This window comes from Martes martes (assembly GCF_963455335.1).
Source record: "Martes martes genome assembly, chromosome: 12".
Taxonomy (NCBI): domain Eukaryota; kingdom Metazoa; phylum Chordata; class Mammalia; order Carnivora; family Mustelidae; genus Martes; species Martes martes.
In genome coordinates this window covers 2,477,300-2,498,521 of record NC_137900.1, presented here as the reverse complement: position 1 = coordinate 2,498,521, position 21,222 = coordinate 2,477,300, and the positions used below count along the sequence as shown (strand labels likewise).

The window sequence follows — 21,222 nt, the reverse complement described above, 5'->3', positions numbered from 1 at the left end:
GAAGCTCGGTGACCAGCACCTAGGAGGTGACATTATTGTACTTTTCCACTTGAAATTTTCCTCAATACGTCTTCGTAAAAATAAATCTCCTAGGAAGCTTTTCTTTCCCAGGCTCAGCTAGAAAGTCCGTGGTCCCCCTTTCCACCCCCCACCCCCGCAACGGTTATCCCATCTTTCGCCATCGCGGCACCCAGTTACTCAGGCCACCGGGCAGGCGCGGGGCCAGGCAGGTTGGGCGGGGGGGGGTCAAGTGCGGGGGCCCGGCAGGTGTAGGACCGGGTGGGTGGGTGGGGGTCAGGTGCGGGGCCGGGTGGGTGGGCAGCGGCGGCCGGCAGGTGCGGGGCCGGGCAGGTGGCGGCGGCGGGTAGGTGGGGGGTCAGGTGCGGGGCCCGACAGGTTTGGGGCCGGGAGGTGGGCGGCGGCGGCTGGGACCAGACACTCTGCGGGGACGGGGCTCCCGGCCCGCGCCCGCCGATGCACCTGTTCCAGCGGCGAACCCGGTTCCCGCACGTGGCACTCGCGGCCGCGGAGCGCGGGGACACTCCGCCCGGGCGCTTCTGACCGTCACCGAAAGGCAGCCGGCTCCCGGGTCGGTGTGCTTCTTCCTCCGGCCCCTCAGTCTGCTCGACGTGGGCTTCGACCGCGCCCCCCAGGGCCTTTCCACGCCCTCTCACCCGCCGCCTCCCGGACCTCGGGAACCCGGCCCGCCGCGGGTGGGAAGCCGGGCCCTCTCCTTCCCCCCCGCACGACGTCTCAGGTCCGGACCTCTCGACGCCCTTTCCCGGCCGCCGAGATTGCGCCTGCGCGGGGGCGGTCGCACAGCATGCAGCCCCGCCCGCGCCTCGCCAAACCTCGCGATACTTCACCCCTCCCGCAGGTTCACCCAGCCCAACAGCCCCGCCGACCTGGAAAGTTCTAAACCTCTGCGCACGCTCTCTGGGGCGCTTAACGTCCGGGCTCCGCCCTCTTCTGACCACGCCCCTTTCCGTCAGGGAGCTTCCCTTCTCCCCGTCTTGCCAATCATCTACTTCTTCCCTCGGGCGACCCCGCAACAGCTCTCTGATTGGCTAATCTTGAGAGCTGGCGCCGAGGAGGGTCGGTGACGATAGGCTGTGAGCCGGTCCCGCCTACCGGCAGTTTGCGCGGGAGGCAATTGGCTGGCGTCTCCGTCCAATCGGCGGTGGGCTGTCGGATTCAAACCGGGATCGTTGGGCCTGTGGTCGGTTGGTCGCAGTCGAGTCGTTGCCTTGGCGTGAGGTGGACGTGTGGCCCGCTGCGCCCGCTCTTCGAGCCCCGACGCTCCCGCCCGCCCGCAGGATGGCCCACAAGCAGATCTACTACTCGGACAAGTACTTCGACGAGCACTACGAGTACCGGTGAGTGCGGCCGGCGGGGCGGCCTCCGCCGCGGAACGGGAACCGGGGTCGGGGTCGCCGCGCGTCGCCCGGGGTTCGGGTCAGGGCCCGAGGTCGGAGGTCGAGTCAGGGTGGCTGCCCGGGGTGGGAGCGCCGGGGCCTGCGACCTTCCGTTCCCCGCCCTTTGTTCGCGGCGGCCGAGCGGGGCGGGGGCTGCGGGGTCGGCTCTTCTTCCTCGTCCTCCGCCGTCCGGCAGGGACTCCCCCGGCCTCTGGGCGCGGCCGGGCGGCTCTGGGCCTCGGCGTCGCGGGCAGCTGTGTCGGGGGCGGGGCGGGGGATCCGGGCGGGGGCGGGGACGCGAGGGCGTGGCCGCCGGGGACCTGGCTTTTGTATGGCTGCGCCGCGCGCCGGGGGCGAGGCGGGGGAGTAGCCGGCGTGGGTGCGCTGACCGCGCGCTCCGCCGTCGCAGGCCGGAGTCCCCGGACCCAGCAGGTGTCGAGGCTGCTCGTGGGATGCGGGCTCGAGCCCCCGCTCGTGAGGCCCGGGCTTGAGCGCGGCTCCGGGGCGGCTCGGCCGCGGTGGTGCCGCGGGCCCTTCTTCAGTCCGCGCTTGCACGTTGGGCCTCGGGTCCTGTGTTCCTGGGGGGGGGGGGGTCCTGTCGGTGAAGTCTGCTGAAGGCCCCCGGGTCCAGTTGTTAGAGGACGGTGTGGGCTGAGGTCCATAGAAGCTGTAGATGAGCTTTTTCCAGGCCCGCTCCTCCAGCAACCGTGCGCCCTCCGGGGCGGTGTCCTGCGGTCCCCGAGTAGATCCGGTTTAATCGGCCTCCCCGGTCGCCTTCCCCCGCGGCTTGCTTTGTGTGTGTTTGCTTGTTCGTTCGGAGGAGCACGCGCTGGCTTTGGGAGGTAATTTCCGTCCCGTGGCCGGGAAACGTAGTGAGTAGAGGTGGGGTCTTGTGAGCTTGAAGCTGCTGAAGAGGTCCCCTTTGGGGTCCGACTTCGTGAAGGTGAGCCTGTTTGCACGATGGATGGGCGAGGAAGGGGTTGTGACCCCGGAGGAACACGGGGGCACGTTTATGTGGCTGTAGGTGATCCGAATGCAGATGCCGGTCTGCGCTCGATTCTGAGGCCAGGGAGGAATCGGTGTAGACGCTGGAGCAGCATTTCAGGATGACATGCAGAGTATGTGTTAAGTGGCTGTTTATGCGGTCAGTAAGGCTTTGGTCAGAGGTTGGCGATCAGTAACTAAGTTTGGGGGAGGCAGAAGTTACATACGGGGCTTCGTCTGTGCCGGGCGTCGGCGCCTGTCGCAGTGTTGTGGGAGGTCAGCTGCAGTTCGCCGCAGTTAGTAGAAACAGTAGCGTGATTTCCTTGGGTGGCCTCCGGGCAGACCTAGCAACGTGGCACAGTCGTTCTGGGGCGAACACAGGCTGACCTCTTTTGTGTAAATAATACCAGGTGGGTATTTAACTCACCAGCCGCAGACCAGAGTTTACGTTGATGAATGTTTAGGGCTCATTATGGGTTATGGGTTCAGTTTTGGATTAGCAATAATTGCGCCTCGGATGAAGCTCATTGGCTACGATACTGCCACTGTGCAAGGCTTGGGTTCAGTTTTCTTTAGTGCCAGAAGGTGTGACTGACCAGAATGCACATTTCTCATCCCCACAGCCAACTGACTGTCAGGTAGATAGAGGTTTTATATCGGTCAAGAAATTTGGTTAGTGCTTGTTGATGGCTGTATAACTTTACTGCTACTGGAAATGGTAAAAATGGGTCTGTGAATTGTGATTTATAAAGAACTTTTTACTGTAGTTAAGAGGGGTACAGACTTGTCTTTTAGAATTTTACAAAGCTACAATTGTATATATTCTTGATGCTTTTGACATTGAAGAGTATTGCATATCTTCCTAAAAAAACTTAGTATCAGTTTTGGATATAGGTCATTCGGATAAAAGTCAGTAACTTATTGGAAAACTTAAAGTCGTTGTGCGAGGTTGCCAGGTGCACATACATACATGAGACTTGGGTTTCTTTTTTTGCTTTTTAATTTGAACAAAGCAACTTGTAGAGTATACAAGGACTCATCTACTACAGATCTAGAATGTTGAGTAATGGGAAACCCAAATTAACAAATTATTTTTCCTCTTATACAGAAGTCTCCATGGGTCTGGGATGTCAGTTTTAAAATCAGGGTTCAGCCTCAGTTTAGGCTTCTGTGGTCTTAGACGCTTCTCTGGCTCCCTGATCACATTAGTCGGCTTCATAATCCATCAGGAAAGACTTAGAAATAAGAGTTGGGCATGTTCTTTCCTTTTGAAGACAGTTTCCATAAGTTGTGTATTTTTTGCTTATATCCTATTTGCCAGGATTTAAGTCACCAGAGGTAGCTGTAGGGGAAGCTGGGATGTTTTGGATAGCTGTGAGCCCGACTTGGATTTGGGGGATTCTATTCCTGAAGAACATTGAAACCGCAAGCAGTCTCTTAGAGAAGAAAAGGCAAATCCTCAACAAAATACTTTCTGCTTTTGACTGTATATTCTTCCTGTTTTGAACATTAGGCCATAAAAAATCAGAATTAGAGGTAGTAGACAGTTCTCAAGATTGATGCCACCAGTAATGTAACAAGGGTTGCTTTAAAGATCTTTATTTTGAACTCAAATGTCAAGTGTCCTAAAAATGCATCTCTAAAACGACCATATTTGTAGGAAAGGTGTATTTGCTAATACTTGGCTATATCTTTTTAACAGGCATGTCATGTTACCCAGAGAACTTTCCAAACAAGTCCCGAAAACCCATCTGATGTCGGAAGAGGAGTGGAGGAGACTTGGCGTCCAACAGAGTCTAGGCTGGGTTCACTACATGATTCATGAGCCAGGTAGGGGTTGCCGTTTAGGAAAGTATCCACTGAAATCAAAGAAATAGTGGTTGTGGTTGTTGAAAATTAAGTAATACTGACATTCATTGGTATTCCCAAAGCAACCCTGGTAAGTTTGACTCTTCTTGAATGGCTGATTCCTTTCCTCTCTAGGAAGAATTTACATTTTGTAGTAAATAATACCACACGAGTGAAAGGAATTTTACCTGCAGAAAGATTAGCAGTTAAAAAGTCAATTCTTTTAAAGTGTGTCATTAATAAAGTATTTTACTTTAAGTATAAGTAATCCTGGTGACCCGTCTCTTTAAAAGCTAAGGACTTACTTTAAGACACTTTTAAGTGTCCCTAAGTTCTTTGCATAGAAGTTAACCCAATTTGGAGTGATTTGTTTTTTTCTTTAGTATTCTATTAAAGGATGATTGGGATCTGCCACACCAAGGTGAGATAAGATAACCTAGTGAGTGAACCTTGCTATGTGTTACGAGTGTTTTATTGTGTGGATTTTACCAGAGTTTCCCGGATATGAAATGGTAAACTAAAACTCACGGGGTTCAATTCTGCTTTTGTGGTATCCTTAAATAAATCTAACTTAAACGATTATAACGCTTTGAGCAAATTTTGAGGGCATGATATAGAAACCCAATTAGGTGGAACAGAGCTTGTTTTCTGCTCTGAAAGAAAAGCAGCAATAGCATCAGAAACTGACTTAAAACTTTTTTGGGATTGGGGGCATCTAATTGTACCGGAGTTCAAAACTCTAGAACCTGGGGCTCCCATCCAATGAGACAGATCCCAGGAATGGGCCCCTGGGATCTGCACTTTTTACAGTTTGGTGGTTTTTGAGTTTGGTGTTGGGTGTCTTTCCTTTTCACTGGAATTGAGATCCTAAAGGTAGAAACCGTCCTCCTCAAAGTGGCTTCTCTACTTGACATCTCTTTTTCCAGGGTAGGTAAAACACTGTGGGGAATGTTCTACTCCATCAGGTGGTTTTCTAATGTTTATAGTTGACAGTGACTTTTTTTTTTTTAAGATTTTATTTATTTAATTTTCAGACAGAGATCACAAGTAGGCAGAGAGGCAGGCAAAGGGGGGGAGGGGAAGCAGGCTCCCTGCTGAGCAAAGACCCCCCCCCCCCCCCCCCCCCCGGCAATGCGCGGCTCTATCCCAGAACCCTGTGATCATGACCTGAGCTGAAGGCAGAGGCTTTAACCCACTGAGCCACTCAGGGGTCCCGACAGTGACTTTTGAAGCAAAGTTTATTTCAGATATTTCGATAAGTGACAGTTGATAATAGATTTATTTTAGTTTGAGGATTTCAAATTTTGGTTGAATGAATGAAAATTAACCATATTTTAAAATTATATATTTTGTTTCCACAGAACCACATATTCTTCTCTTTAGACGACCTCTTCCAAAAGAGCAACAAAAATGAAGTCTACCTGGGGATTGTCAATTAAGTCTTTTTCAAATTTAATGTATATGTGTATATAAGGGTAGTATTCAGTGAATACTTGAAAAATGTACAAATTGTTGATCCATACCTGTGCATGAGCTGTATTCTTCACAGCAACAGAGCTCAGTTAAATGCAACGGCAAGTAGGTTACTATAAGGTGTTTAAGATAAAATTTCTAGTCAGTTTTTCTCTTTAATATAAGTGCCTGTTGGACTTTACCTGTTACTTTTGTTAAATAAAGTTTGTATGTTGCATTTATCATTGAAGTTATTGGGGTTTATTTTCTAAGGCTGACTTGTGTCTATCAAGGATAGATGATTTCAGTTCTACAGTTCTGGTCTGGAGGAAATAAATTTAAAGAAATGGGATTAAATGGGTTTAAGATAACTGTGGTTTGGGGAGGGTGTGACTTAATTCACCTTCGAAGAAACAGTTTATAGAGACAGAGTTCATAGCTCTATTGCTAGTTTAGTGTCTGGAGAATTGTGCAGTTCTAAGGACTGCCACATCTGGTGGCCTTGAGGGAAACCACTTATCCCTGCTTCTGTTTCACTCCATGTGCCAAGTAGTGGTAATGTTTCCTATAAAATAGCAGAGCATTTTAAAATGTAAAACACCATTCCTACGGAGTTGGTGTCTGTTTGTAAATTGTCTTTTTAGCTGCTACAGAAATATTCCTGAGCTAATTTGCTGTGCTGGGGAACACTTTGAAACGTAAGTCCCCGAGTCTGGTGGTCCTCCGTATGCTCCTCTCCTGAGAAAGGGGCGTCTTTATATACTGACCGGAATATACAGGACAGGAAACGCTACAGGTGGTGCTGCGCAGCCGCCCAGATCCTACTTGTGCCCCCAGGGACCCATCCTGTAGCCAGCCAGGGAGACTCCGGGATTGCCAAGTAAAGGGAGCAGTGACCCCGCGGCAGCCCCCCACAAGGGTAACTGCCGCGCGCCAGGCCTGTGGGGGCGCGGTCAGGCGTGTTTAATGCACCTGCGGGTTGCACGGGAGACCACCTGGGCGGGGAGGGGAAACTGGGCGGTGCCCGCATTAGCTGCTTGGAGTAGTACCTGGCAGTGAACGAACTCAGGCCTCTCTGCAGGGCAGCTCCAGATTGCCAGCCCCTGTACCCTCACCTAGCTCCCAGGCCCCACCTGCTCCCGCGCGGACCCGCCCCTGCCCAGCCCCCGCCGGGCTGTTCCCAATAGTTGAAAGGACTGAGCAGTCTGGGAATTCTAGTCCCTGTTCACTGCGCAGTGCTCCAGCCCCTGGTACCAAGTCCTCCTGGGCCTGGAGTCCACGTCCTCCGCTTCGGGTGCCAGGGGCTGGACGCCAGACAGCGTCCCAGGAATGACCAATGTCTTTTCCTAGGTGAGGGCGGGTGCCACGGCCAGACGGCCGCCGCCATGCGGGACCAGGGCCGCCCGCGCGCCACTTCCGGTCGGAAGCAGGGGCCGGGGGGCGGGCCTGGGTGCGTTTCTGTGACGCACTTCCTGGCGTCCGCTCGGAAGGCGGAAAAGCGGGGAGTCCGAGCGCCGCGCGTCCGTGCCGCCGGCCGACGGGGCGGCTGCTGGCCTCCGGGGCCGGGCCTTCTCTGAGCCGCGCGCCATGGCGTCGGAGGGGCCTCGGGAGCCCGTGGGCGAGGTGAGTACGGCGTCCCGGAGTGGGGGGCGGGCGCGGGCGGGGGACGGCGCGGGGCGTCGGGGCGGCCGCGGTTAGCCGGGGGAGGACCGGGCGCCCGGGAGTGCGCCCCCGCGCCGGGTCGCCGCGCTCGCGCCCGGGAGCTCCCACAAACGTTGGCTGGAGCGCGGGCGTCCGCTCGGCCTGCTCGGCCGCACCGCTAGATGGAGCCCTGGCGGCCGCCGCGACCGGCCCTCGGACGGATTGGAAGGCGCCGAAGTCAGTCTCGCGGGGCGGCCGCGGACGCGGGAAGAGCCGCTGCTACGGTCACATCCCAGGGCTTGGTGACAGCACAGTGTCCTTCTGGCAGGGCTGGCTTTGACTCTTCAACAGAACAACTCCTGGCGGTTCGCTCAGGGACAGGAAAGGGCTTATATAACTTTTCTTTGAGCAATTCGATGGAAATAAAGCTCCGCACTGCGTTTGAGTGTTTGAGGCAGCCATTCAGCGGCCGGGCTTGCCCTCGGCCGTTCTCGGTTCTCGGTTCTCCGTGACCGCGGCGGAGACGGTGACACACCCGCACGCAGGTCGAGGTTGTCCCAACTCCGTCAGCTGGGTTGGATTTTATTCCCACTTTCACTGCTGGCTCTCCCCCTCCCCCACCCCGTCTTTAATATTTAGTAGACCGCTGCTTTTACTAAAAAAGCACTGGGGGAGAGGTTGTTAGCAGCCAGATTCTTGCTTTTATGAGGCCGAAGTATTTGAGCAACAGACACTCCTGGAACAGGCATTTCTGGGGCTGCTAGAACCCAGCGACTTTCCGTGGGTTTTTTGTTCACATTTGCTTTACATCCAAATGTATGTAGTCAACCCCCCCCCCTTTTTCCGCAGGGCATCAAGTTGTCAGCAGATGTCAAACCATTTGTCCCCAAATTTGCTGGGCTCAACGTGGCATGGTCAGAATCTTCCGAAGCTCGTGTGTTCCCTGGCTGTGCGGCCGCCTACTACCCGTGTGTTCAGGAGCTCCCCGTGCCTGAGTATGTATCCTTCTCCATGTCTTGCCCTCCCTGGGGACTGAGGGGGGATTCCACTTTGAAGTCGCTGCACCTCACATGGCCCGTGTTCTCAGTACGAGGCTGCTCCTCAGCCAAGAGGGGCCCGAGGCAGTGGCACAGCTTAACTGCATCCTACCCCAAAAACAGCAACCTCAGCTCTCCATACTCGGTTATTTTGGGCAAAGGAAGTGTTGAGGTTGCCTTGCATTCCCTAGTAGGAAATGTAGTTTTCAGGGTTCATTTGTGCATGGGGTCTGAACTGTATCACATGTCCAAGGGGTGATGAGATGGCTGGGGGTGCAGAGAGGAAAGGGGGCAAAGGCAAGCCCAGAGAAATCAGCGTGCGCTGTGGCTGTGGTTGTAGGTTGTAACGTTGTGAAATCTTGCTTGTGGCTGGAGTGTGGGCTCGCAACCATGGCTGCTCTTTTTGTGGGGTAGTTCTTTGGGAATTTCTGAGTTTTGCTTTCTACCACTTTTCTTTATAAATGTCCTGGGCAATGTTTAGAAGCTTGGGTTATAAAATTCTTCTAAATCTGAGTTGAAAGAAGGCTTCCGTTGGTTTGGCAATTTCCCTTTTTCTTCTCAAGTTTCATTCTTTAGGTATTTATACAACGGTTTCCATTAATAACTGAATTTAGAAAACCGTGCCTTAAACCCTTCATGTAATTGTGTAGAGTACCTGATTTTTTAACGGTCTGCATCACCTTTGTGCTTATGTAAGAGTCCTTGTCTGTATGTTCCTTTGCTGTGGGTCGTACTTGTTTCTTTTTCATGCCTGCATAGTGTCGATTGTACACTTCATACAAATTCTAGGCTTGTATTCACAAGGACAAAGTTTGGAATGAATAATAAAACCATCGAGTTGTTTGGTATATATAGGTTGTATTTTTTGACCAAGTTGAAATTCTGCCTCTGTGTGCTTTGCTGGGAACACTCAGGTTTTCCACTGTGATTTCTTCCTTTGTTAAAGGAAGGTTGGCATGGGCCTCATTTGAGTTGTTCCCTACCTTGGGTGGTTCACAAAGTTAAGTATAAAATATATTTCATTCAGTGACAAGGATTCGAAGCTCTTTGTTTCGGGTGGGGTTCCAGTTACCCAAAGTAAAGGTGGAAAACATTCCTACAGCTAAAGTCATGTTCTGGAAGTAGCATGAATCGAGGAGAATCAGAAGCTTAAGGGTGTGCGCTGTTGAATTTAAAAATTAGGGATTTGGTTTTTTTAAAGGATTTTATTAATCTATTTGACAGAGGGACAGTGAGAGCTGAGAGTGTGAGAGCGGAGAAGGTCAGAGAGAGAAGCAGACTCCCTGCTGAGCAGGGAGCCCGATGTGGGACTCCATCCCGATCCTGGGACTCCATCCCGATCCCGGGACTCCGGGGTCATGACCCGAGCCGAAGGCAGTCGCTTAACCAACTGAGCCACCCAGGCGCCTGAAAAATTAGGTTTTTTAAACTCTTATTTTTTTTAGCTTTAATTTTTCTTCTTTTAATTACATATAACCAAGGAAAAGATTGGCTGACAGTATTCCTGCCTGATGAGAAAACAATTAAGGACAAAAGAGGTGTGAAAGCAGAGGGGCAGGGTTAGGAAGGACAGGAGCTTTTGAAGGGGACAGAATGGGGATACTTTACGCATCTGAGAACCGATGACCTCGTTCATTCTGATGGAGGCTGAGATAGCTGCCCGAGGTGGGTTTCCTGTAAATGGGGCTCTTCCCTGCGGGGAAAGAGCCGAGTGCATTTTTCTGTAGGGAGCAGCGTTGTCTTTTCCTGCCTTTCCCGTGCCTGTGCCAGTCCACGAGGTGGGCAGGTGGTGTCGTGTTATTTTTACACCTGAGAAGCTGGCGCCAGAAACGTATGTTCAGTCATTCAGGTAGGCAGCGCCCGAAGCAGAATGACCGTCTGTGCTTCTGGCCTGCACTCATCGAGCTCCCCAGAGCTGCTGCTGCTGCTGCGGGGACGAGTGTTTGCTGAGCACTTCAGCCTGTTGCGGTCCGAGGCCCGCTCTGGGCACTGCCGAGGGAGTCTTGGCTGTGAGAACTAGTAGTCCTGGACGGAGTGTGGCTGGAGGAGCTGCTGGGGCCTGAGCACTGCGCGACGGTGGGGGCGACTGGAGCGCACGGGAGCAGGCGTCGTGCTCGGAGCAGCCCCCGGTATGGCCGCAGGGACCAGGCGTGCTGGGCAGGAGGTGGGGCACGGCTGGTCGTGTCTTACGCGCTTTCGGGATGCTCACTCCTGGATTCTTTTCTCTTGAAGGGAGAGGGGCTTGAAGCCTCGGACTGGGTTCCAGGCACTGAAGCTAGGGAAGAAGTACACGGAGCCCTGCGGCCTGGGGAAGGCTTCCGGGGGGGCCGGGTGGCCGTTGGTGGGAGAGAGGCTGTGGCAGTTGCTGGCTGAGTACATGCAAGAGGGGCCGTTCGGGGTCCGGCAGCCCAGCCTGGACTCCGGTGCCCGTTAGGGGACAGGGAACTGTTGGGCGGGAGCCACCTGGGGACTGAGTGAGGCCTGGAGCTGGCCGAGGTGTGCGACTGCGAGTCCGTATGTGAAGTCTGAGCAGCCCGAGGAGGGGTCTGGGCTCAGTCTGACTGGAGAGGAAGGGGACGTGGAGGAGGGCCCTCCAGGCCGAGCCTTTGGAAGGGGGGACGGGCTTGTGAGTCCAGGCTGGCGGGGCTTTTCAGGGGGTGTGACAGAAGGGCCAGCCGGGCAGATGCCATGGTGAGGAGGCGGCGGCGGGGCTTGCAGGGAGGATGTCCTGGAGACCGGTAGCGGTTGGGAGGCAGGTGGGGAAGTCAGCAGGTGTTGTGGGTGCGGGGAAGGCGGTCGGATGAGCTGCAGGAGAAGCTGCTGTTGTAAAGGGAGGTGTGGGCGGGCAGGCGTGCGGGCAGGCGTGTGTTCGTGCTGGGGGGCCGGCTGCGCAGTCTGTGGCAACTGGAATTTTACACACAAGCTGCTGTGAGCCCCGGTGGGTGCTGGGAGTTGTTGCCGTGAGATTTTACTGGGTGTCGTTCTCTGCATATAATTGTTTTGGCCATGGATGGAAAGCAAAAAACCAACTTCCCAGAGGAAGAGAGATCAGTGAGCACTTGTCCAAAGTCGAAGACTAGATTTTGAATCGAGCCAGGACGCACGCCCAGGGCTCTGGGGTCGCGGACGTAGGGTCATTGGAGGACGCAGCCTTCATAGCCCTGGACCCTGCCTCCCTTTCCTTCTTTAGCTAAACTTCGTTGGTCTGTTCATGTATCTGGCGTCTGGTGTGGGAATAGCGTCTTTTCTGCCGTGTTTTGCTCTCAGCCCCTCCCACACACACCCCCACCCCCGCCCTTAGATCTTCTGAGCTTCAGATAAAGTAAAACAGGGACTCGCATCTGGGAGCAGGACGATGCTTTAAATCGTTTTCTTTTCTGCAAAGAGCAGCGCTAGGGCAGGTGTGCTGAGAAAGGTACAGTGTACGGGTTCCTTCTTGGGTTTTCATTAGGAAGAGTTCATTATTGGAGTTAGCGAACGGTCTTCCTGGGTGTGAACATCCTGTAAAGTATGGCGGGTTCAGAGATCGCGACAGCAGGCTGTCCAGTTAGGAACTGCATGTGCGTGGATGCAGGGAACCTTCTGGCAAGTGTGTCCCAGGGGTGCGTGGTGACTCCTTTGCCCTGCAGTGCGGTGCAGGCCCTTCCTTGCCCCAGAGCAGGACGATGACTGCATTGGAGAGGGCTGCCCGTGCATGCGCCTGCCGGCGGCCCAGCCAGGAGAGGGTCGCCCGGGTGCCTCGTCAGCAGCTCTGGTTTTCCTGCCTTTCTGTGGGCCAGCGCGCTTTGGGATTCCGTTGATTTTCTACAGGAAGATTTTTAGCTCTGGGAAGTCCCAGAAACATTGGCTGGTGCTCATTTGTGGGACGGAGAACAGTGTATTTTGTGTCTCAGCTCATCTGCTCCGTGTTTGGCCATTGTATCGTCCCTCGTTGCTGGAGGATTGAAGCCTCTGGCTGGATACCTGATTTGCTCACAAAATCAGTGTTAAATTATATTTGGCCTCGCCTAGCAGTTTGAGCAAACGGGGGCATGGCGGTGTGCACAGACGGCGCCCGTCTGGCTGGCGCGTTGCAGCTCCCGGGCTAACAGGCTCAGTGTCCCCTTCGCAGCTCTGGCCCTGTGAGGCTGGAAAGCACAGGATGGGTTGGTCGGGCTGGAGGTCGGATGGGGTGGCGAGGGCTCTGTGAAAGCCCTCTCTGCAGGGAGAGTGGTCTGGGTGGCCCTCTGGGCCCCCGGTGGCTGCCGGAGGCTTTTGCAGACGTCTGGCAGCGTGGCGGTGCAGAGCTGCGGAGGTGTCCCTGGGCTTTGCTGCTGCCTGTTGTGCCGCCATCGAGCCGAGGGCGTCAGCCCATCGGTGAGCACGCAGCACCAGTGAGGAGGAGGCCGGAGCCTCTGTTCCACTCTTCGCGGCATCTCTGTGCCAGAGTGAGCGACCTTAGAAGCACTCGAGGGTTTAACTGTGCTTCTTACAGAAGAGCTCCTTGATTTGTGGTGTGAAATCCTCAACTAAAACCTACCTCCTTGTTTAGGCAGAAGCTCTATACTGAAGATGTGGCCTTTGGAGCTTCCACTTTTCCTCCTCAGTATCTGTCTTCGGAGCTCACTCTTCATCCGGGCAGCTACTCTTCCTACCCTGCCGAGTGTTCACAGAGCGTCTGCCCGGTGCCCGGCTCGCCCTATGCTTACAGCCACCCCGGCGCCTACCGAGCTTTCCAGACCATGAAGCCGCGAGCCGAGCAGATGTGCCCTCTCCCACAAGACCCGAGAGCCCCGTTCAAGGTTAGCTCGCTGCTCTGGTTGGGGGTACCGTAGCGTTTAAGGTGGAAAGAGCTGGTTGGTTCTCACATGGTATTTAAGTATTGTTTATCTTTTTTGTATATTTAACTGATTTTTGTTTATCCGGTTTTGAAACAGTTGTTGTGGATACTTAGGGATTTCCTGCTTTAAGCCTTTTTTCATGGTACTGGTTTGCTTAATTCATGGGGCTTTTTAATTCTCCCCACAGAAGAAAACGTATGACGAGCAAAAGTTTGACAGCAAGAAGGCGGACGGATCTCTGTCATCTGATATAAAATCAGTTAGAGGTTCACATCCTGTGTCCATTCACGCGGACGCAACCTTGAAACCAGGTGAAAACGACATACTGTCTGATGTTCTGTTGTCCTTCCCCGCCCGCCCTGGAAGTGTCACTGTTCTTTGTACACCTCTTCTGCGGAGGCCGTTGGACTCTGGTCGATCCTGGAGGCCTCTCCGCCCAGGGAAGGACCTGTCGTGGGGGGGCTCTGTGGTGTGCCCTAGCGTGGCAGGACCTGGCCCAAAGCCACATGGCAAGTAAGTGGCACCCACAGGCCTCAAGACACGTCCTTCAGTAAATCACAGGCGCATCCCTTGGACTATATTTGACCGTATTCGTTCCTGAAATAGCTTCTCTGGTGTTTTGTTGGGACACTTTTTTTTTAAAGATTTTATTTATTTATTTGACAGACAGGGATCACAAGTAGACAGAGAGGCAGGCAGAGAGAGGAGGAAGCAGGCTCCCCACGGAGCAGAGAGCCCGATGCGGGGCTTGATCCCAGGATCCTGGGATCATGACCTGAGCCGAAGGCAGAGGCTTTAACCCGCTGAGCTACCCAGGCGCCCCCGTTGGGACACTTTTTAACAGGTGAGAGAGTTTGCATTTTGAATCCCATCCTGAGCAACAGCCAGCCTGGGGCAGTGTAGTTACTCAGGGACATGTCTGCTCTGGCCTTGGAAACTGCTGTTCCAGGCTGTGGCTGAAAGCTGGCCGCTGCACGGTGGCAGGTACGGACTAGTGCCGTTTGATGGCTTATTTATGAAGAGAGCCAAAACTTTTGTAATAGTGTAGTTACTAGGAACGGTCATTTTATTTACATGTGTAACTTACGTTTACTTGGTATATAAGTTTTTCTTTTTGTGTCAAGTTCGCTCAGAAACCATTTGGCGCAGGGCAGTTTGCAAGGAAAGTTGTACAGTTAACCGTAGTGACCGGCTTCGTGGCCTTCCAGCCCACATCAGGATTCCGAGTTTACTTCTGCCCGCTTTCTTCCAAAGTTCCTCTCACGTGCAGGAGAGGTATCGCCGAGAAGAAATTCGTTGGCGTCGCTATAAATCTGCGGAACTGCCGCGTGTGTGGAGGACAGTTAGATCAGGCTGCGGTAACTAGTTCGCGAGCTGTAGGATCACGCCTTGGAGCTGCGGCGTGCTTTGCTCTCTCCTGCCTGCGGGCCCGACCCCGGCAGCCGGCGCTTCCGGCCCTCACTGCTTCCCGTCGCTCCGCAGGTGGCATCGCCGGCAGACGGCGGAGGGCCTCGGATGGGCCCGTGTCGGGGCGTCGGCGGCGAGAGACATCCCGCCCTGCGGGTGAGGTGTGCGTCTGGGTCTTCACACCACACCTACATTGTCACCCCTTTTGTTTCTGTTCGTACAGACAGTTACCAGAAACGGACAGACAGGAAATCCAGAATCGTTGAGAAAAGTGTGTCTGCCTCCAAACCCGGGCTTGAGTTTACCAGGTTGGACTTCCCTGAGCTGCGGGCTGCGGAGAACAGTGAGGTCGCGGACACACGGAAGCCGCCCAGGTGGGGCCCTCTGCGCCCCGCCTCAGCCGACCTTTCTCTTCTCCGGGAGGTGGTGAGGCCTGCCGAGGTGAGTGCGGGGCCCCCGCTCTGTTTCCCTCCTCCCCTTCTCTCCGTTCCTTCCTTCTCCCCACGCGCCTTTGCAGGTGCCTCTCGTTACGCTCCGTCTTCCCGTGGGGGCCTGGCCGTGCACACAGAGGACCGTCTGCTCGGACTCTCCAGCCTGGTGTGGGCCCTCGTACAGCTCATTCTAAAAGAATCGCCAAATGTGCTTCCTGGTGCTTGCTAGCTGCGGGGGATGGGGGTCGGGCTCCGGCACGGTCCTGCTGCATAGACCGCCCCCGGTGGTCCCCTCACTCCCAGCATTGCATTCCGACGGCACGTTTGCAGTAGAGACAAACGGATTCTCTCAGGCCAGCAGTAGTGTGTCAGACTGCATAGGGTAGCCTCCGATTTTTCCAGGCTTTCTGTCTGTACCGTGCTCATTGATGCCATCACGAGCTCAGCAGCAGCAACAGTCACTGTGTGTTTTGTTTGTCACTTAATGATTTTAAAATACGCCGTGCTCTGCATTGGGTCTTGGAGTTTCAGTCCATCCAGCTTCTAGGAAAAAACATCCTGAGGTTAGTAGTCCCTAAAGTGGCTTCTCACCAGTTTCTGCCAAGAGAGGGTGGGAGGGTGAGAAGGAGGACACTTGGAAGGAGCCCCCCGGCCACCTACTTGTGGAATGGTGGGGGCTCTGCTTCTTAGAATGTGCTTGGGTGCCGGGCCACTGACACCCAGTGGCGGGGGGGGGAGGGGGGGCGTGGCTTGCCATGTGCAGAAGGTACCGGGTCCCTCACGCATTGACCTTGACGCTTTGCGCTGCGCGTTCCTGTGGCTTAGCTGTGACGAGGGAGGCAGGCTGGCCGGCTGGGCTAGAGGACTCTGGTTTGGCAGCTGTGTGACCCCTTTGGTCCCGCTGTGTGTGTGGAGTAGCTGAGGCTCGAGGGGCTGCCCCTCTGCATCCCTGGTGGTCAGTGCGTAACCCAAGCCTGTGAGCCTCTGGGGAAGTAGGACAGGCCGCCAGGGAGCTGTTGTGTCGTGGTCACCGGCCACACACGTGTCTGGACATGAAGTGAGGCACGTGGTACTGGGAGGAGGGGTGCGTCTGGACTCCTTGCCTGAGGATGTGTTCATACTCTTTAATTACACGGGGACTTCTAACTTTTCCTTGTAGAAGAGACTTTTCTCCCTATTTTAGGGGTATCTTTGAACATGAGAAATATTTAAAACAGTTGGCCCTGAACAGCAGGGGTTTGAGCTGCATTAGACGTGGGTGTTTTTGATAAACACAGGATAGTACTGTAAATGTCTTTTCGTGATTATCTTAGTGATGTTCTTTTTAGCTTACTGTACTGTTAGGATACAGGATGTGATGCACGTTATGTGTGCTTTGCGTGTTAACTCTTCATGTGGTCGGTCGGGGTTCTGGTCAGTAGTAGGCTGTCGGTCATTTTGGGGGGTCAGAAGTTCCATGTGGAGTTTAGATTCTCCAGGGGTCAGCACCCCAACCCCCATGTTGCTCAAGGGTCACCTTTAACTGTCTGAAGTTGTTCAAGAGAAAACCATGTTAAACACTTCAATCTTTTTTAATGGTGCATTGTGGGGCCTGAGGGGATCCCCTCAGTTTGAAGATAGGCACATGTAGGACTTTGTGTTTGAGTTTTTAAGACTTTTGGCATTTTTCCATGTCATTAAGTAGTTTTTGAAAACCTGACCCTTGATGGATATGTGTAATTTCTGTAACGCTCTCAGACAGGTGAGCCGTAGTGAGCCAGGTAAGTTGTATTCAGAGAATGGGCTGTTTCAGTAATTTTACATTTTGTTACTGGGCTCCGATTTAATGAATCGGCCAAGTGGGAAAAGTTTGGAAGGCTCTGAGCTTTAGAATTTACGCCCGTTCAGATTTGAATGGATCACTTTCCTTTTGCCCTGAGTGCTGTGATCACCCTGAGCTCACCCTGACGTCTGTCTTCGTGTGCTCACCCGCCCGTGTGTCATTTGCTGCCTCATGTTCTTGTACATTTGTTGTCTCTGTGGACCTTCTCAAGGATTTTTTGGGACTTCGGTGCGTGGGCATGGTACACGGTGCCCCCCCCGGCCCCAACCCCAGGCAGGGGCCCTGCGGCCTCACATGGTTGGGGCACACTTGTGCTGATGCAGGACTTGTCTCTCATGTAGTTTAGCAAGTTGTGTGGTACGCATGCTCTGATCCCCTCTGTGGGGCCTATTTTTCCCCTGGCAGAGAAGTAGGGGGACACTGTGGGCTCAGCTGAACACTGTGGGTGGTTTCTCTACAAGGAGTGAAATTTGATGTTACATATGATTTTACTTATCTGGGATTTTTTTTTTTTTTTTTTTTTTTTTTTTTAGAGCTTGAGAGCTGGGTGGGGGGCGTGATGGGACAGGCAGAAGGAGAGAGAGAATTCCTAAGTAGGCTCCACATCCAATGCCGTGCCCGACGTGGGGCTCAGTCTCAGAGCCCTGAGATCATGACTTGAGCTGAAACGAGGCTCAACAGACTGCGTCACCCGGGCAACCTGGAATTTTTAATTAGCATTTATTTTAGAGATTTTACAAATGGCAAGAGAAGCTGTATTTAAAAATTAAGTGATTACTTTCAGTTTGAAATAGTAAGCAGATGCTGGTTTGCCTTTTAGGGTGAAGGGGTGGTGAGAAGCACGGACTCAGCGGAGTCCATGACCAGCCGCGCTGTGGCCGGGCCCTCCTCCTGCACCAGAGGTAAGAGGGGCTGCCGCGGCTTTAAGATAGCAGCACCCCGTTGTGCAAGCCCAGTGCCTCAGAATGGGTTTTGTTCCGAAGGCTTCTCTAAGACAGCTGGTGGGTGCGGACAAGGTGGTCTCACTGTGAGAAGCTGTGAGTGATACACGAGATCCCACAGCGTTGTGCGAGGAACGTAGAGTGGGAGCGGAGAATTCCAAGTGAAATGTCTGGGTTGTTTCAGTTAAGGGAGAAATTTTATGAACTCAGAAATGACTGTTTCCTGAAGTGTAGCCTGCACCAGTGGTTCCCATAGTTCGGGTAGCAGGATCCCTCAGCACCCTTTAAAAAGCTCCAGAGAGCTTCTGTTTATTTGCACAATAGTGATTCATAGTCGCAGTATTCAAAGTTAAAACTAAGAAATTCTAAAAATTACTTCATTATTCTCTTGCAAGTAACAATGATAAACCATTACCTGTTAACGTAGCATTTTTTGTTTTTTAAGATTTATTTATTTATTGGAGAGAGAGGGGGAGAGAGGCAGGGAGAGAGAATCTCAAGCAGACTCCCTGCCAAGCACAGAGCCCAGCACGGGGCTTGATCCCAGGACCCTGAGACTGTGACCTGAGCGGAAGTCAAGAGTCAGATGCTCAACTGACTGAGCCGCCCCGGTGTCCCAACATAGCATATTGTTATGAAAAATAACTTTTCCAAAGTTAGACCGTAGTGAGGAGAGCAGCATTTGTCATGTGTGCGACTCTGCAGCCGGCCCAGGGCGGCCTCGGCGCATGGTGGTTTCACTGTACCGCGTCATGTGGCATCCTGGAAACCCCGCTGGACACACAGGAGCAGGAGCGCGGGGCAGCGCAGGGCCCGTTCCTCCCGTCAGGGAAATGGTTTTGACCTCGGACCCCTGGAAGGCTCTTGAGAGCCTCAAAGTGTACTTAGAGATCTGGCTGGTCTGCCCCAGAGTGACGTATCAGAGCACGTTCAGTTATTCTGCCTTTAATCTTTCTGAGTAGCTTGTCCTAACAAGACATTTTTATAGAATTATTCGTGATATGTCCACAAGTGTGTGTTCTTTTGCGTTCTCACGTGTGGTATGTGTGTGCTTTGGTAGAAACCTTCACATAAAAGGGGACTTGAATGGTGTGTAGCTCTGGCACAAAAGCGTCCCATCTTGTCCACTTGGGGGGATGCCACTGGCTGTCCAGGGTCGGCCCGGGTCCTCTTCTGTCCGGGCCGCCTGGGGAGAAGTGTGGCTGTACTTGGGCCTGAGGTTAAAAAAGAAATTACCACTTGTTCTGGTAGCTGAGGACCATGATCTTTGACTTTCGGTGTTATTGGTACACAGCAAGGTTAGTAGGGCCAAAACTTGATCTTTGCCCTATTAATTTTTGTGTGTTTGTCATGTGGACTTAATTGTGGATTGTTACTTTTTAACCAGAACTGTGGTTTGTCTACCCACCTGCCCCCCCAAATTAAAGAGCCAGTTGCTAGGAAAATCACACAGCCTACAAGTTAACTCAGCATGTGTGTTCCCAGAAGAAAGCTTAGCAAATGCTCTAGTTTCCAAGAGAATGTTTTGAGCACCAGTTTGAATTTAATTATGCTCTGAGTAATGACCTCACATAATGTGTGTTTAGAATTTCTAAGCAGTTTTATTTTACCGTTGGGGTGGCTCACGCACTTTGGTTATCTTCGAGCAGAGCTCTCTTGGACACCAATGGGTTATGTCGTTCGGCAGACGTTATCTACAGAACGGTCTGCAGCCCCTAAAAACGTTACTTCCATGATAAACCTAGAGACGGTCGCTTCGTCAGCAGACCCTCAAAGCGTCAGTATGTCACCTCCTGAAGTTTTATCTTCAGATCCTTCCTGCAAAGAGAAACACGTCCACTCCGCTAAGAAGGTACGTGTCGTGTTGGCTTATGTTGGTCTTCTGTGCCCCCAGGTAGTCTTTTTTTTCCTCAGATCCTAACAGTGTTGCATTCCGTGCTGTAGTCACTAATGTGAGTCGGTTGTACTCGGAACCTCAGGGAACACAAGTGGTAGCTTTCCGAGTGAGGGGCGGCGTGCGTTTTACGCCCGTGCTCTTGACGCATCCGTGACCGTGTTCTGGAGTCTTCAAAGGAGAGATGCTGCCGAAGTTCGCGCTCCGGCGTGTGGAGTCCTGCCCTCCTCGCCCTTAGTCTTTTGTCTGTTGTATTTAAATTGCTTTTACCCATAAGGGTGAGGCCAGCAAGACCGCTGAGTTCCACCTTTTGTGGTCGCCTGGTATAGGTTACTGATTTCTGGTTGATGGCAGCTGAAGTGAGACAGCATCGCAGAATCCTTTTTCCGTTTCAATGCAGATGTTAAGCTGTCATTTTCATCTGTCCCTGGATTTATTTCTCCATGAGCCTTTGTTTCTGGTCTAGATTTTGTTCTTGATTTTCATTGTGTGTTGGTACATTACTTTGGGTGGGAATATGGCCGTGTTTGTTGATGTGCAGTGACGCCCTTTCTAAGAGGACAGTTTCTGCTACCCAGAGTGTCACAGATCACCCCGTACAAACGGGAGCTGTGCTGACGGAGGGGACGTGTGCTGCTGACAGAGCGAGGTCAGACCTGGGTGCCTGTCCTCACAGCTTATGAACAATGTGAAGGACACGGGAGGCACAGGCGAGAGCCTCTCTGAGTACACGTGGAGCCACCAGCTGTGGGCATGTGGGCAGAGGCGGCACGGCAGGGCTCAGGCTGGGGCTGCCGTCTCGCTCTCTGAACCAGACTTCCTCATGCATGGTTCAGATTCTAAGAGTTAATATTAATGATTTTGTTTTATTTTCCCATAACCTTTTTTTTTTTTTTAAAGATTACATTTAAGAGAGAGCATGAGCAGGGAGAACCAGGCTCCCTGCTGAGCAAGGAGCCCAATGCGGGGCTTGATCCCAGGGCCCTGGGATCATGACCTGAGCTGAAGACAGACTTTTAACCAACTGAGCCATGCAGGCACCCCTAAAATTGGTTTTCTAATTATAAGTGTGAGAAAAGTTTATTTTAGGAAAGTTCTAAGATAAAGACAAAAATTTAGATCACCTGTAGTCTTACAACCCGGGGGCGTGGTCTCCTGCGTTACGGGGGTGGTAGGGTCAGGATGGTGTTTCCCTCTGAAACTCTGTGTTGTGAGCTCTTAATACTGAAATAGCAAATGTAAGCCACAAAGAGCGACTTAGGACCGGGGCCGTCTTCCTTTTGTTGCCCGCTCCTTGGAAGCCTACGTTAACGATAGGATACATATTCTATCTCAGGCTTCTTAGAACATCAGCAAAGAGAGCTTGGTTTTTTAAGTATTTTTTTTTTCCTTTTAAACAAAAATGAGACCAAATGAGACCATTTTACACACTTATCTTTCAAAGTTGACCTTTCCACTTCACAAGATGTCAGGGGCAGGTCCTCTAGGTCAGGAGGTGAACATTCTTTCCAGTAGCCGCTGGAGGGACAG

The 21,222-nt window shown here is 52.8% G+C and overlaps 2 protein-coding genes across 4 annotated transcripts in view; both read left to right on the top strand.

The window, feature by feature from the left end:
- Positions 1-1,196: 1,196 nt before the first annotated feature.
- On the top strand, positions 1,197-5,941 carry CKS2 (CDC28 protein kinase regulatory subunit 2). The gene is made up of 3 exons (XM_080819634.1): positions 1,197-1,376; positions 4,102-4,229; positions 5,609-5,941. The coding sequence occupies exons 1-3, from the start codon at positions 1,318-1,320 to the stop codon at positions 5,659-5,661; spliced, it is 240 nt and encodes a 79-aa protein (XP_080675760.1). The 5' UTR covers positions 1,197-1,317; the 3' UTR covers positions 5,662-5,941.
- A 1,233-nt stretch (positions 5,942-7,174) lies between these two features.
- SECISBP2 (SECIS binding protein 2) overlaps positions 7,175-21,222 on the top strand; it is a 59,633-nt gene continuing 45,585 nt past the window's right edge. For 2 of the 3 annotated variants that reach the window (XM_080819926.1, XM_080819925.1), the window contains exons 1-7: positions 7,175-7,322; positions 8,190-8,335; positions 12,909-13,158; positions 13,385-13,508; positions 14,828-15,045; positions 17,678-17,759; positions 19,448-19,650. In XM_080819926.1, coding sequence (XP_080676052.1) covers positions 7,287-7,322; positions 8,190-8,335; positions 12,909-13,158; positions 13,385-13,508; positions 14,828-15,045; positions 17,678-17,759; positions 19,448-19,650 — 1,059 coding nt within the window. In that variant the 5' untranslated portion in view covers positions 7,175-7,286. Of the gene's footprint in view, positions 7,323-7,596; positions 7,706-8,189; positions 8,336-12,908; positions 13,159-13,384; positions 13,509-14,827; positions 15,046-17,677; positions 17,760-19,447; positions 19,651-21,222 lie in introns of those variants that run through there. The other variant, XM_080819927.1, reaches the window with a different exon arrangement.